The sequence below is a fragment of the Culex pipiens genome, chromosome 3 (assembly GCF_016801865.2).
Source record: "Culex pipiens pallens isolate TS chromosome 3, TS_CPP_V2, whole genome shotgun sequence".
NCBI classification, from domain to species: Eukaryota; Metazoa; Arthropoda; class Insecta; order Diptera; family Culicidae; genus Culex; species Culex pipiens.
The window spans coordinates 1,097,238-1,113,448 of record NC_068939.1 but is presented as its reverse complement, the minus strand read 5'-3'; the positions used below and the strand labels follow the sequence as shown (position 1 = coordinate 1,113,448).

General features: G+C 38.4%; 1 protein-coding gene across 2 annotated transcripts in view; it reads left to right on the top strand.

The window, feature by feature from the left end:
* LOC120428400 (elongation of very long chain fatty acids protein 7-like) overlaps positions 1-15,687 on the top strand; it is a 318,557-nt gene extending 302,870 nt beyond the window's left edge. The window contains exons 2-6 of one of the 2 annotated variants that reach the window (XM_052709394.1): positions 14,280-14,388; positions 14,460-14,650; positions 14,712-14,955; positions 15,021-15,157; positions 15,219-15,687. In XM_052709394.1, the coding sequence (XP_052565354.1) occupies positions 14,331-14,388; positions 14,460-14,650; positions 14,712-14,955; positions 15,021-15,157; positions 15,219-15,461 (873 nt within the window). In that variant the 5' untranslated portion in view covers positions 14,280-14,330 and the 3' untranslated portion in view covers positions 15,462-15,687. Of the gene's footprint in view, positions 1-14,156; positions 14,389-14,459; positions 14,651-14,711; positions 14,956-15,020; positions 15,158-15,218 lie in introns of those variants that run through there. The other variant, XM_039593414.2, reaches the window with a different exon arrangement.
* The last annotated feature ends 524 nt before the right edge of the window (positions 15,688-16,211 follow it).

The following is a 16,211-nucleotide window of genomic DNA, read 5'->3' as shown; positions in this document are numbered from 1 at the left end:
TGGCAGCGACGGGATAGACACAATTCACTTCACCAGTCTCTATCTCTCTCTCTCTCTCTCTCTCTCTCTCTCTCTCTCTCTCTCTCTCTCTCTCTCGTTGCTGGTGCTGCTGCTGCTATTCATGTGAAAATATAATCATCAAAACCGTTCCAATGTTCCACTTTAAACGACATCGTTGAAGGATAAAGCTCAGCAAACTTTTAAGGCTGAGAAGAGGGGATGAAACTGGTGATTGGGGGTAGGTTGTAGGAGAACACACGTGTACCTCGGTGCTATGGAAGGGGGATTGGAAGAAGGGAGAGAGGGGAGAAGACGCGCTTGGAGCGAAAAAGCTGCGAAACGGAAGGACACTGTTGATGGAAAGCGTTTAGCAGTTAGTTAAATTGTAATACGAATGATTTAGATTTTCATTTTTCTTTAAAATTAGAAGATTCTTATAATTATTTATTCAAGGTCTGCTTCAAGCCTTTTCCATGTACAATAATTGTATTTATTAATCAAGAATTTGTTTTTGTATACATCATTGGAATCGTTCAACTTCAATTTAATTTTCAAAAATTCTCGTTAACCGAATCTGAAGAAGAGCGGATGTTTTTCAACATAAATATGACATTAATTTGCTTGAGTTAAAAATTGCTACTGCCATTATTGTACATAATGAAATTTGACCTCTCATTTTCCCAGTGTGCAATGACGACAGAAGAGTCACTATCCAAACCCAGCAATCCTCACCGAGTTCAGTACCACTCCGAGTCACCGGCCCAGCTCCCAGCTAGCGGCGGTGGGACCGTCCGGTGGCATTTTGTAGATATACGTACTTTTACGCCAGTGATTCTCATCCTTAAATAGTGTTTTGTGATTGGATCAACTACTTAGACTGTTCTTTCAAAACTTCTTTTTTAAACATTTATTTCCCAATAAAAAAAATAAATGACGCAATAAATTTAAAAAAAAAATTCATTCGACTAACCAATATTCATTTGAAGTCCTTCAGATACAATAATTTAGAGAATTGCAATATTATGATGCCTTGAGAAAGTGTATATTTTCTTACTAAGTCATGTATAAGACCAACATTTTACAAAATTCCGTTTTCAAAAACTTCTAAAATCGCAATCTGCAGTGTTTGATATAATATGCGCAAATATTATATTATTATATATTTTCACACATTTTTTCAATGATCACATTTTTCAAAATTTGCAATAGGCTGTCAAACGACACTCATTTTTTAATGAATTTCCACAACATTTTAGAATGCAAAGATTAAATGTGCTAAAATAAAGTGATTCTGCTCAAAGCAGGTTATATTTGAAACAAATAAGCTAACATTTAGGCTATATGCCATGTTTGCTTTCTGAGCATGTGTTTAAACTTGATCGACTAATCTTGACGATGTCATTTATTTCATAAAATATTCTGGATCATATTATTGCAACGCTCAAAGTTTGTTTACATCCGTAAGAAAAAAGTGTTCCGAATTTGTGGATTTCAAGGGTCAATGTTTTTCTTTAAAAAAAATATATAAAACGTAAAAATTTACATGAAGGTAAAAGCAAATCATGATGTGCAACTATCGATTTACTATGATTTTTTTAAACATTGGCCTATCTGTAAACCGTTCCGAATAAGTGGGATGACTGTACACTAACTTCAGAGAATTGCAATATTATGATGCCTTGAGGAAGTGTATATTTTATACTAAGTTGTATATAAGACCCAAATTTTACAAAATTCGGGTTTTAAAAAATATCAAAATGGCAATCTGCTGTGTTTGATATAATATGCACAAATATAAACACAATATATTTTCACACATTTTTTCAATCATCAAATTTTTCAAATTTGCAATACGGTTTTCAAACGACACTGATTTTTCAAAAGGATTTTTCACAACATTTTAGAATGCAGAGATTCAATGTGCTAAAATAAAGTGATTCTGCTCAAGGCAGGCTATATAAGAAACAAATTAGCTACCATTTAGGCTATAGGCCACATTTTCAATATAATTTAGGGCATTCCCTTTTGCTTTCTGAGCTTGTGTTTAAACTTGATCTGACGCAGAAAAATATTAACAACGGCCTTAGGTGCAATTGACTCAATCTTAAAAGATCGAATGTCATTTTTTTCAATAAAAAATATACTGGAACCAGATAGTTTTGCAACGCTGAATATGTATTTTGAAAATAGTTTCAGTAACTCATAGAGTTTGGCAATTTCACTTGAATTTTTTAGAGTATGTTATAAAAAAAAACTTTTGGAACGCCTGCCTCTAAACTCTACCGGGGCAGGTTGACACTGGTGTACACACTGACTGCTGGCTGGCTGGTGCTTTACGATGGTCCTAGCCCAGGCAAAACAGACGGGAACGGTGGCATTCGAACATGTTTCTACTTCTCTTCATTTCAATCCTGCTTCTACTTCTGCCGTTTGCCTCTATTCGCTAGCCAAAAACCATAGCAGAGAGCTCTCTGGCTTGGTTTGCTGCTGTCTCTGTGTTATGATGTGCACAACCTTCGGTTATATATAAATAAAACATTCATCTGTTGGATATGAACGTACACATATTTATAACTCCACCCGCGCCACCCACCCAATCCCTCCTACTCGACTGGGACTGTGTTTGTGTGTGTGTATGTGTGTGTGTGTTTGTGCGCCACCCCACCTCCCCCGCAGCGAAACAAAAGTTTCAGTTCACATGAAAATGAACGAACGGAGCGAAGGCTGATGGCTCCTAGCTTGGCACCGATACGGCGTTGGACCAGGACCAACAACCGACGGGACAGGACCAGGAAGGCGGACACGGGCACGGAAACGGGAGGACCAAGTATATAGAACAATGTTCTCGCTTTCGTCGTCCTCCTGCGAGGAGAAGCTCTACTGAGGCTGAGGCAGCTCACAGCAACAGCAAGAGCATATGGAAGGTCTCGTTTTTCCTGCCACCCATCTCCCACCGAAAGCACGGCAAAAGTTCAGCGATATTTCCAGTGGCTCTATGCAGGAATCCTACGGTACGAACCGAACCTTGCCTATAGGTTCGGACGTACAAAAGGCACAACAGTACAACACCGACGACCAAGTTGACGGCGATGATGATGTTTCGCTGCACAGTGGAATTCTGAATTTGTATTTTTAACAAACTTGTTTTCTAAATTTTTAAAGATTAAATAAAGTATATTTCAGTACAAAATTATTTGACTTATAAAACCAAACACGTTTTAGATCGTTTCAACAACATAATTATCCCACAGTGAATCCTCTTCGTTTGCCACCAGAACAAGGATCAGAGCAGCAGCAGCACCGGAGGACGATCGTCCCTGGGAAAGCATCTCACAGCGCACAGAGTGCCACAGATTGTGTGGAGGTGGCCGGTGTAGTGGTTCAGCAAGAGATTGTCACCATGGGGATGCGTGAGTCGCACGTGAAACTTAGTTGGAGCACAGTTTCATGTTTGGACTTGGCGTATAGTGTTATGGTGGTATCGTACGAAGAACGGACGAAACTATTTGACACGCGTGTTGGGGATCGTGGGGATGCAGGGGACGGGGACAAACATAGTTTAGCTAGGTTTAAGTTGTTCGAGGAATCACGGCGCATATTACTTTATAACAATTGCTTAGATGGTGAATTAGAGTCAATGCAATTAAGGGAAATTTCTCAAATGAAATAAGTTATGGTTATAGTTTAGCTATTTTGTATTATTATTATTTTATAACTTTATCAAAGTCAACAAAATTGGTGGTGAGCTTGAGACCAAGCTTGTGACATAATTAATAGGTGTTTAACAGTATCATTTTGGCTATAAATTTGTTTTATTATGTTGGGTATCTAAAACTCTTGGTAATAAAAATTACTGTTTCTCTGTTTGTAGACTGTAGGGGAGAGTGGGAAGACTTGATCCCCGGGGACACTTGATCCCAAGCCTGTATCTCGTCAGCATGTGGGTAAAACAATTAGCTTTGTTCTAGAAAGTTGTGCGAAATTAACTGAAACTCATTTTATAAAACAAAGAAAAAAAATTAAAAAATGTTTAGATTGAGTTACACACATTTTTCTAGAAAGTGCTGCAAAAAACCTCCAAGGGATCTTTTTTCTTTGTTTTGATAAGTATGGAAAACACTCAAAAATTATTCAAAAAAATATTTTTTATACATGGGAAGTTCGATCGTAGTAACCGGTGCTGACGGTTGGAAAACTTTTTCACTCCGTGGCATTTTTGCCATTTTTCTTCCTTTTAATAAAATTCTTTTTGTGAAAATGCAATAAGTATTGAGCCGTTGAAAATTGTTTAATTTAAGAAGGGTTTTTTTTTGTGTTGAAAGGGAATTCTGATTCTTGTTGTCGTTGAAAGTGAATTTCGATGTAAATTAATTAAATCGTTCGAATCTGCCAAGAATCAGGAAGTAAGTGGAAGGGTTTGACCTAGCTGGAGCCGTTCTCAGAGCGGAACTGATCATGGATGCCAAGGTGGATCCAATCCATTTACGGAGGATGTTTGTTTCAAGAGACTGTGAAAGAGTCTGGATGTGAAATTCAGTTTTATTTGTATTTTTCGTTGGTGACACAGTGCTCTCATTTTATTATTATTTATTGTTCAAATGTACTCCGAACAACTTTCTGTTGTATGCAAAAAATTCACATTATCTTGTTGGAAAGATTCTTCTACAGATTTAACACCAGCGAAGCATCCGGATATATTTATTTGGAGTGGAGATATTCGGTGCTAAGAAACACTTCCACTTCATCCGATCGGCCTGTTTTTTTGTCAAGAATCTGGGGTCTGATGATCGGGTCCCCACCTGGCTGTTTTTGAAGATTTGCTGTTCCTTGGTGAGAGCTTTCCATACTTTTTGCTATTTGACTATATTCCCCTTTATTATCATATAATATTATAAATTCAATAACCCTCATACCCCTTTCTCACTTTCCCATTCCCCAATCCAAATTTCCCCAACCCCAATTTACGCATTTCCACTTCCCCCCTAAAAATATAAATAATTGCCAATTTACACTAACACACCACACCCAACTTGTTCGGAGCGTTTGGTACGGTATGTCCACACATCCTTCCTCCCCTGTTGATTCTGTGAAATGTGGCCCGTTCACAGAATCTGTCTCTGCGGTTAATGCAACGCAGTAGGCCTGGCCGCTTTAATTTTTGCTACACATTTTCGGGGTAACTCGGATGTACTGCAATTATTAATATTGACAAGAAAGAACTTGGGGCGTAATCTAACCACAAGTTCTTCCAGGATGCTTTCTTCGGACTGGCTGCGCTTGTGTTCGATTAGATTAGATTAGATTAGAAAAAAATATTTTTTATACATGAATTGTTTGATAAACATATCAACTCCAAAACCCTTACGCATTTGACGTTAAATTTATCGTCATACTAATTTTACAATCAATTGTTTAAAAAAGTGCGTTTAGGGAGACTTGATCCCTGCATTTTTACAGTCACTGGAATCAGCCTCAAGATTAAATAATTGGGCTGGGTTTTCGTACATAGTTTCCTTTAGTATAGTTGTACATAACTTACTGCAGTCTGAACCATTTTTCAAAAGTTTTGTAAACAAAAATTACCAGCTTTTGTAAACGTGCTCAATTTTGGTCTAAAAAAGAAAATTTTAAGTTTTTAAATATTTTGCATGCTAAACTTGTTATATTTTAAACACAAACGTACAGGTTTTATGTGAAATTGCTGTAACTTATAGAAAATTAAAAGTTTGGATGAATAAGAAACATTTTGCTTAAGATTTCTTCAAAATGATGAAAGGGGGATCAAATTCCCCAACATTTTGAAAATTCCGGTTTAAAATATTTTTTTTAAAACACTTGGCATGATTCGAAGAGTTTATTTGGTGAAATACCCTTACCAGCCAAACATAGTTGAATGTTTAAGCTTTCAATTCATGCAAAAAGTTCATAGTTTTGTGAGAAATTGACAGAGTTATGTGCAATACAAAAAAAGGGGATCAAGTCTCCCCACTCTCCCCTATTTTATTCCACTACTTGGAGAGATTGCCTAAGCCAAATCAAACAATGGATTATTCTTTACCGAACAATGAGTTGAGGTAGTTAAGAACTTGTTTTGCTATACTAAATTTAGACAAGTTGGTCTCTTTTGCGAATTCAGTCAAATGATTAGTCTTGGAAAAAGCCGAAAGCCGAAAGATTGTAGGATTTGTCTTGTTCAGCCTCTTCATATAAAATGTTAACTATTGAACTTATTTTTTTATTTACGTCGCAGATAGAGCTTTAATGACAAAGTTCTTTGTTAATATTCCTCGGTATAGTTTTCAGAACGTCATAATAGCTTTAATCGTGCATTTACTAAGCTTTTACGCAAAGAACATTCGACAGACGTGGAGATGAACAGCAGCAATCATTTTAAATCGTCGCTTGTGTCCTATTTTGTGACATTTTTACAGCACAGATTTACACGAGCGGGGAAATGATGGTTGCGACCATATTAAAACTAATCCGAGATAAAGAGCACGATGCTTTAAGCACATAATTGTTTATCACAGTTCATCAAATCAGCACGTAGAACTTTCAAATATGTTTTTAAAGTTTATTTCATTCTCGAACTGCACACGTCACCCACGGTTCCTTGCTGTACTTTTTTTCAAGTAAATTCATTAGAATACGCATTTCATTTTTCGACATATCTCTAAAGTTCTCCGTTGTCAAAAGGCACGTATCCGAACGAGTTCTGTTGTCGCTTTCAACAAATTTATCCATTTTGTAACTGTATCTGTTGTTTGAATATCCCAAGTTCATTTCTGGTATAACATACAGGTCTACGGGAGCTTTCCCTTGTTGTTCTGTGGTAGTTGTAGTAGTGCTATTTGTGATGGTACTATTGACTAAGGCTATGATTCCACTTATGATACCACTGACGACTCCAGAAATTACACCACTTAAAACACTTCCCAAAACCAAACCAATTAAAAGAAGAGGCAATAGTGCCAGTAGAGCACCCTTGCATTTTTTACCCTTCTTTTTCTTAAAGTGTTTCAAATATTTTTTCTTTGAAAGAATTTTTGCCAGCAAGGCAGCTAACAGGGTAATTTTTCCTGCAACAAACACCTTGAACATGATGAACAGCTTCAGCGGTAACAGCATGAACGGAATCATCATGAACGGTAGAAGAACGAGAAATAACTTGCCCCCAGCGCTCACACCTTTGGATACTCCATATTTCGAATCCACACGTTTCATTGCCTTCTTTTCAGAAGTTGATGACGACTCAGAGCTGCTTGAAAATGACACAGATGTATTAACTTTTCCTTCTAGACACTTAACAGTACTCACTCCGCTCTGTCGAAAAATTCCGGATATCTATCGCGCAGTCTTGATGATACCAACTCTTCCTCTATGCTGCTATCAAAGTCGATGTAATCGTAGTCCCTGCGTGGAGGATGTCGCGCCAAAGCCCTCAATATTTGCTGCCTAGAGTAGATCTTTGGCGCAACTGTCGTAACCAAAACTAGCAGTATCGCATAGCATAGGATAAGTTTTGCACAAAATTTGCTCCGCAACTCCATTTTATCAGAGCAAACTCCCACCGAAGACTGAAATCTTGGCCAGGTTCAGTGATCTCTTATATATTTGTTCGTGAGAAGAAGATCCATATGTTAAGTATACAGCGAAACCCAAATAAACCCGCATAATTGAGGTAATCAAAAAATTCTCCCGAACCACCTGCTTGCTCAATTATCCTCACGTGTGAGGGAGTTTGGCGGATAAAAACAAAGCGAGAAGTAGGTTCCGGTAATAGTGATATTGGTTTGGCTATTAGTTTACCCATCATCCCGTTAAACTAAGAACCCAGATCAAAAACACCTTGTTTGAGCAGTTTATGAACGAGCATTTTTATTTTAGTTCTTTATCACAGGTAATATTTACAGATTTTACAAATCATTTCTTGTTACTCCCGGACAGAACACGTGACCCATGGTTCCTTACTGTACCTTCTTTCGAGAAGTTGCATCAGGATACGAATCTCGTTTTTCGTCATATCTCTAAACTCGTTTGTTTTCAACAAGCAAACGTCGGATCGTGAGTGATTGCCTTTCTGAACGTATTTTTCCAAATCATGGATGCTGTACCTCTTGTTCAAATAGTTCATTTCCGGTATTTCATAAACGCGTAGAGACTGCTTTCCATCATTGTTTCCGTTGTTGCCGTTGTTGCCATTGTTGCCGTTATTTCCATTGTTTCCCCCATTGTTTGTGTTATTTGTTGTTGTACTATTGGTTATAGTGCTGTTGACTAATGCTATGAGACTAGTTACGACTCCACTAACTAGTCCGGAAATTATACCACTTAAAATACTGCCCAACAATAGTCCGACCAAAATGATCGGCAACAATGCCAAAAACGCTCCCTTACACTTTTTGCCTTTCTTGAAATGTTTTTTGTAAATTTTGGGCTTGGAGAGAAACTTCGCCAGTAGTGAACTGAGTATGGCCATTTTGCCCGCCACAAGCATTTTAAAAATGATGAATAACTTCATGGGAATCACAATAAACGGAAGCAGTACGGCCGGTAACAGAAGCCACAGTAGTATTTTTAGAACTCCGAAACTGACGTATTTGAGCATTCCTGAGACTTTGAGAATTTTCACTCCTTTAAGTTCTTTGTTCACTGCAGTCGGTAAAGAGTTATAGTCACTGTAAAATGCACAAATTTGTAAAAATCATTTATTTATTTTTCCAGGTAACTCACTAATTTTTATAGTAGAATTCCGGATCTCGCAATCTAGTCAGGTACAATTCTCTCTCGAGGCTGCTGTCAAGATCTTCATATTCATAATCTCTCCGTGATGGTAGCCGAAAACGATCTCGTCTCAAATATTTTCTGGATGGATATTTGGCCGCGACTGTTGCGATTGATATCAGTAATAAAACGTAACACCCCATTGACTTGCTACACGAAATGCCTAACAACTTCATTGTATCTGAGCAAATTCTCGATGAAGACTGAAATCTTGCATCATTTCAGTAATCTTTTTTATACTGCATCGTTTGAGAAAGATCTCAGTATGAGTGCTTCAGACAAACATAATTATCCTAATTAGCCGAATTTTATAGAACTCGCTGGGTTATACCTGCTGCTTGATCAATTTTCCACACGTGTGGGATGGATTGAAGCACAAAAACAATGTGAAAAGTGGAATGTGGGAGAAGAGAGGCTGTCCATTTACGTACTATCCCGTTAATTTCAGAAATAAACATGACTAGTGAAAAATCTGAAAAAGGAAAACTGACTCTACACAGAAAAAAATAATGTAAATTTGGAAGCTGTAATTTTGGAAGGTTGAATATTACCTCTTTTATGATGTAATATTACCTCAATTTAGACTGAAAAAGTGACATTACACCAGAAAAGTGGTAAAATTACACATTTCCAGAGGTAAAATTACAACTTTTTTCTGACATAAAAGATGTACCCCTTCCCAGATGTAATATTACCATGATTTTTTTTTCTGTGTAGATAGAATGTGGATTTGATGTGATTTCCAACCTTAATGTTCCTAATGGGATTTCACCTGACCGGATAAAATACTCTCACACACACCTAGTTATTCTAAACCAAAATCCACATCACTCTGACCGGAAAAGCTCGTTACATGGCTTGTTTCGTCGCACATCCTTCTATAAGCAGGTGCCTAAAGTGTGAAAATGGGTGAAATAAATAAAACCCCCCAACTCAGCTTGTGTCCTCCCTGCAAAAGCTTTCTAAACCAAGCAACATGCTGCTGCTACGCCAGTCGGGTCGACCATCCGGCGATGTTTTTCGGAATATTTATTTAGTAATTAATAAAATAATTAATTTCATATCCACAGCATCCCAGGCGTAGCCACGCTCAACGCACTCACACACAGGAAGTGGCTGATGCCGAAAGCAGGAAGTGGGTGGAGTGGGCGGAAAATCTGGTCGAGAACAAAGAGATTTCGTCCACCGCTGCTGACCAGAGAGCTTGGATGGGTCGGTCGGTGGGAGGTTTGGAGTGATTGTGATAATGTTATCATGTCAACCTTCTGTGCTTGAATTATTTGCGACGGTCAGTTGATGGTGATTTTCGCCTGGCGCCCCCGAGGGGCTCAATGAAATGGGGAGCGGGGGTGGTGGTGAGATTTAATGATGTTGCTGGCGTTGTGGCATTTCGGAGTGAGGGCAGGTAGTGCAGGTTGGCCATTTGATTACACGTTATACATTTATTGCACGCCGCGATGAGGGCCAGGTCCGAGGCGGTGGAGACAGGAGGCTCAAATCCCACAGCGCGGATCAATGATGCATACATGATGCTGGGACTGCTGGGCGTGGGACGTAGGCTGAGGGGGAGAACAGAATGAGCATCGGTTGATGGACGACAGGCCGGAACCCACCACCGTGACGCGACCCACTCCACCTGCCCGCCACCGAACCGGTGGGAGTTTTGGAATATTAAAAATCGCTGAAATGTTGTGGTATTTGTGTCAATATGTTGTAACGATAATTTATTGCAATCAATAATTATCTGGCTTGATGGCGACGCAGCATTTGGCCGAGCTGTCGAGACCGAGCGTCGGTTTAATTCGTCCGGTGTTTAATCGGACGTGGAATCATTGTTGTGAATTGAAACTGTTTTCGCTCCTAAAATAAATTCCCTGTTTTGAAAGTGTAACGGTGTATGTTACTTTTCAAAACATATATTTCAAATCTTGATTTAAAATCAGAATTTCAGTTTCTGTTATGGAGATTTATGATAAGCTAATCTGTTATAGAGATTCGAAAAGTAAATGGTACCGAGAAAACGCATAATAGTATACGTCGACAAATTTTCTTCAATGCGAATTGGTGTTCCAGAAGATGCATTGAATTTTTTTTAATCAACTGGTGTGAATATTCTCACTTTTTTCCTAAAATGAGAAAAAACACGTTTTTCGAATTTTCTGATCATTCCATAAATAGTATTTTATGAAAAGCTTAAGTTTTGCATCGAGTGTCATAAATTATAACAATCTTGGAAAGTATAACTTTACTATCAATGCGCTGAAAAGTTTAACACTATAGCAGAGAAATTCTCCCAGGAATGAGCAAAGTTTTTGAAATTCTAATATATATTCAGGGATGGTCAAGCTTGACCATGACTTTTGCAGGTAAATAGTACCGTCAGTGGGGGTGACTATAGGGCAAAAAAAAAAAAACGATACACCTCTCCTTATTTCTTAATATCAAAAACAATTTAAATAGCATCGAAAAATCTTTTAACGTAGAATTATTCTTAGATAGTTTGCTAACATTTTCCCAACATATGGTGGAATTTTATGAACTCTAACCTTAAAAAAATGACCCAATCTCATCCCTTAGAGGCGGTGACATTGGGTCAAATGGAACTAAAATGATGCTTAAATACAAATATATGGTAAAAACAAGTAATTCAATCGTATTGACAAGCTACCATGTTTGAAGTAGAGATTTTCGAACATTTAGGTATTTTTCGAGCGATTCCAACAAAAATATTAAAAAAGTTGATTTTTCGAAAGGTAATTTTTGGCCCATAACGTACCTCAACTTTAGACAGCTGCCAAAATGACAGGAGCTAAGTCATCTTAAGATTCTCCCTACACAACCCTGTTAACAGAATTTAGTTTCATTGAGAAGAACCTGAGAAATGGTCAAATCCGTAAAAAAATACTTTGACCCAAACTCACCCCCAAACCCAATGTCACCCCCACTGACGGTTACGTTATAAAAAAAAAAATAGATGGATTTAACTTAGAGACGGTGCATCATATCAAATTTCGATTGCAAACTTGATTTCACACCTTTAAAAAAATGGGACCATTCTTTAGATTTTTTCAACGTTTTTCAAAAATCATGATTTTCTTTCGAAAATATGGCAACACTGTCAAATGAATATTGTTGCAATAGCTCTATAGATTTTCACCTCTCAAAAAATAAAATTTTCAAAATTGGGTACTGACTTGTGGCGGTCGGCTGCTGGAGAATGAGAGACGTGAAAAAATGAGCTACACTCACTCAATTCGTGTCATATGACTGACTCGTAGAATCCTATTTAAACACTATTTTGACTATTTTCAAACAGTTGAATGGTTGTAGACTGTGCAAAACACTTAAAACAACCATAACTTATATTCAAAATTACATTTCCACGCATAAATACGAACTTTTTGTGTAAAACGTTACTTAATCCACCTTAAGGTGGTTGGTGCCTTCCTCGCATTCATGTTGTATTTTAGGTAGTATTTACAAATTAATTTAAGAGTTTTTTTATTTTTTTTCATTTATTTTTTTATAATTATTATTTCATTTATTTTTTTATAATTATTATTTCATTTATTTTTTTATAATTATTATTTCATTTATTTTTTTATAATTATTTTACTTGAACAGCAATTTTCAATTCTTTTTTTTACCAACTCTTCAAAATAAAGGAGAAAAGTCTCATGAGTTATATTTTTCATTAAAAAGCTCGTGTAAATCTTTGTCGAGACAAAATGATGCAGCAACATAATTAATACAGAATTTTTCCAGAAGAGACGCAGACACTGCTTAAGCAATGTGGCAACCGGGCGATACGCATGCAAGGGGGTGTGGCTGCTAATCCCCCGCGTGGTCAGACCAAAATCCCTACGCGTGCTGCGCGTAACCCGGCCTTTGAGGTTATGCAAAAATCACCCTTTTTTGTAGCCACAAAAAAAAACTTTTTCTTGGCATAACTTTAAAAGTACTTCACTAAACAGAATAAAATTTAATAGGGTCTTAGGGGACCCCAAAACGAACAGAATAAGGCGTATCCGGCCAAAATCGGTTAAGCCAGTTATGAGATAATCGTGTGGAAAAAAAATCATGTCTACACACATCCCCACTGACATTTGTTCAGAATTTGATTCTGAGTCGATAGGTATACGTGAAGGTATATCTAGGACTCGTATTTAAGAAGTTCATTTTTCGAGTGATTTTATAGCCTTGCCTCAGTGAGGTGAGGAAGGCAAAACTTGTTTCTTTATGTGTGTGCGTGCAACGTCGAATGAGCGTTGGTCGACTACTGCCTCGCATTGCAGCTGCTCAATGAGCTAGGGCACTCACGACTGCGCCGGGTTTGTTTATGTCACAGTTTTGCGATTCAGTGAATAGATCTCAAAAATTCGTGTCAGCGTCACCGATTTTCGAGTCATGACCCCTGACACTTTCAGCACTGTTCAGTGCAATTGAAATTTGCGTGTGAAAAATCCAATTTAAAAAATTAATAAATCTTTTTAGAGTGCAACTATTTTTGTTTGGAAAGTTCTAAGCTCTAAAATTAAACATATTCATTGAAAAAACTTATAAAATCGATTTTAAACTATTCAGAATACCTTTTACCTTTTTTCGAATACCTTTTACAACGCACTTTAAAAAAATAGCAGCTTTTTAATATTTTTGGGAATACAGATCAGTTAAAAATAAATCATAAATTAATTGATATTTTCACATTTTCGATAGAAGTATAACTGTAATGATGTGTTTACCATTGAGGACACTTTTTGTTTAAAAATTTCGAAAATTGACTTAAAGGTTGTTTTTTTTGCATTTTGCATGTTTGTAATGATCGTCATCTTATTTTTTTCTAAAATTTCGAATTGGATAGCTTTTTCAAATTTTGTTCAAATAGCGAAGAAGAGGAAAAAAAATGAGTTTTTGTTCAATTTGCAGAAGATGTCAGCAACTTAACATATGAAATCAGCACTTTAGAATGATGTCGTTGAAGTTTCAACAATCAAGAGCTGATAACTTGTTGACATATTGCGTTTACCCCTCCAACTTAAGTGACTTTAAATCATATGTTAGTCGCGTGTACTTTGCATTGTCTTTCCCCGTCTAGGTTAACTGGACATAGCAGCTCCAGGTGGGCTTGCACTTTGTGCGCGGTCAACTTGACTTGGCGAGGAGCTTACTTATTTCCCCAGTGGTTCCCTCCCCAAAATAGCGAAAATGCGATGACCGCGCGCCGTCGGGTATTTCCTCTATCGCATAAATGCATAGCTAATAAGGGTGTTGGCTGCGGGGTAACACTCTATATTCTAGTTAAATACTTAAAAATGAAGCAACAATCCGTAATGGCCGCAATCGCGGACAGGGCCCGTAACTGTGGTTGCGTTGTTGTAAATCGCGTCACAATGATTCGACGGAATTTTCGTACACCACTTCCCGGCAATACAGGAGCAGCGATTGTCCAGTTTCAAACGTGGGCTGACACGGGACGGAAGCTCGAGCTCCATCGGTGCAGAGTACTTGGTCGTCGCTGAGAAGGTTGAAATTCAGGGCTCGTCAGGATGTTGGTGCTACGATACTTGGCTTCCTTTTACAACTACGTAAACTACGAAGTTAGTGGTAAATATCGAGGGCTGTTGGGAATTTTGTGGTGCAAGTGGAGGGTTGTTAGTAACGGATTTTCCTCGCAGATCCACGCGTCAACCAATGGCTTCTGATGGAAACGCCATGGCCGGGGTTTGCAATTTTGGGGTTGTACCTGATGTTTGTGCTGAAGTGGGGTCCCAAATGGATGGAAAACCGGAAACCCATAAAAATTGACAACTTCATCAAGGTGTACAACTTGGCGCAGGTGTTTGTGTGTTTATTTCTGTTTATCGAGGTAAGAGCGAGAGTTTGTAATGTGTAGTTACGAAAAAGTTAAGTGATCGATTCCTTCAAAGGGATGGCGGTTGGGATACCTGCGAGGCTACAGTTTTCTCTGTCAACCGGTGGACTATTCGGATGATGAGGTGCCCCTCAAGATAGCTCGTCGTTGTCACATCTACTTCCTGGTAAAAGTGTTGGACCTGATGGATACGGTGTTCTTCGTGTTGCGGAAAAAGCAGAACCAAGTCAGTTTTCTACATGTTTACCACCACACCGGTATGGTTATGCTGACTTGGAGTGGCGTCAAGTGGTTCGCAGGTGAGATTCTCCTAACTAAGGTTAGTTTTTGAAGTTTTACTTAAATGTGCTGTGAATACTTTCAGGTGGTCATGGAGTGTTCATGGGCTTCCTCAACAGTTTTATCCACGTTGTCATGTACTTTTACTACTTCCTCACATCGGTTAGCGACAAGTACAAGGGAAACGTTTGGTGGAAGAAGCACATCACTCAGCTGCAGATTGTGAGTGATCTCTGTCGATATTCAAAACAATCCAATCTAACTCAAATTCCTTTATCCGCAGATTCAATTCGGGCTAATCTTCCTGCAGTGGTTCGTTCTGGTGTTCCAACCCAATTGTGCGTTCCCCAAGTGGCCACTGTTTGTGCTGTTGCCCCAGAACTTGTTCATGTTCATGCTTTTCCTCGACTTTTACTACCATGCTTACATCAAGAAGCCAAAGCCAGCCCTGCCAATACCGGTGACCCCAAGTGTCGAGGAGAGCGTCCCAGTTCTCAAGTCAAAGATCAACATCCACACCGATTGATCGCTTCATTCTTGGACGGCGGAACCTTCTGTACACTTCCTGTCCATCTGCCCGTAGTTGCTAAGGCTGATTAACATTACTCCGTTTAGACTAATTTATTGTAAAGTTCTGCTTTCTTCAGCCCACAGTCAATAACCATATCAAGTAGAAAGCCACATTGCTGCTTCGCGTTCAATTCGTCAGTGACCTTTAGTGTAATAAATAATTATAACAGTTTCCACATTGACGTGTGCGTGTTACTTTGCAATTCTAATGGGAGGGGCTGATGTAACGTATCCGTTGCATCGAGTGTGTTGGTCGAAATGCAAATTCATGCGTCGATTGAGTTTGTCTTTTTGATTAATCAAAGTGTATTCATTCTGTAGCTTTTTCTACTCTATCACAAGTTGGAAATTCTCAATATCATAGGAAATGTGTCCGCCATACATGAGGATTATTAAATCATTTGAAATTTGTCAAAAACTCAATCTCAGCAGCCAGCTTTTTGACAAATGACACAGGAGGCATGAAGATCGATGAACTCTCGAGTGGCAAGCAGGCGTTGCCAACTATGTGATCCCCCTCCCCTTTTCCCTCCAACATATCGAAGCCATTAACAATGTGACTATTTGGACATGTGTTTGATATTCCGTGGGTTTCTTTGATCGCCACTTTTGGCCGACTGGCTGCGGTCACACTCTCGGCGGTCGTTCGCAGTTGATGAGGAAGTTTGAGGTTAGTGTTGGTGGTGTGATACTTTATACACATCTT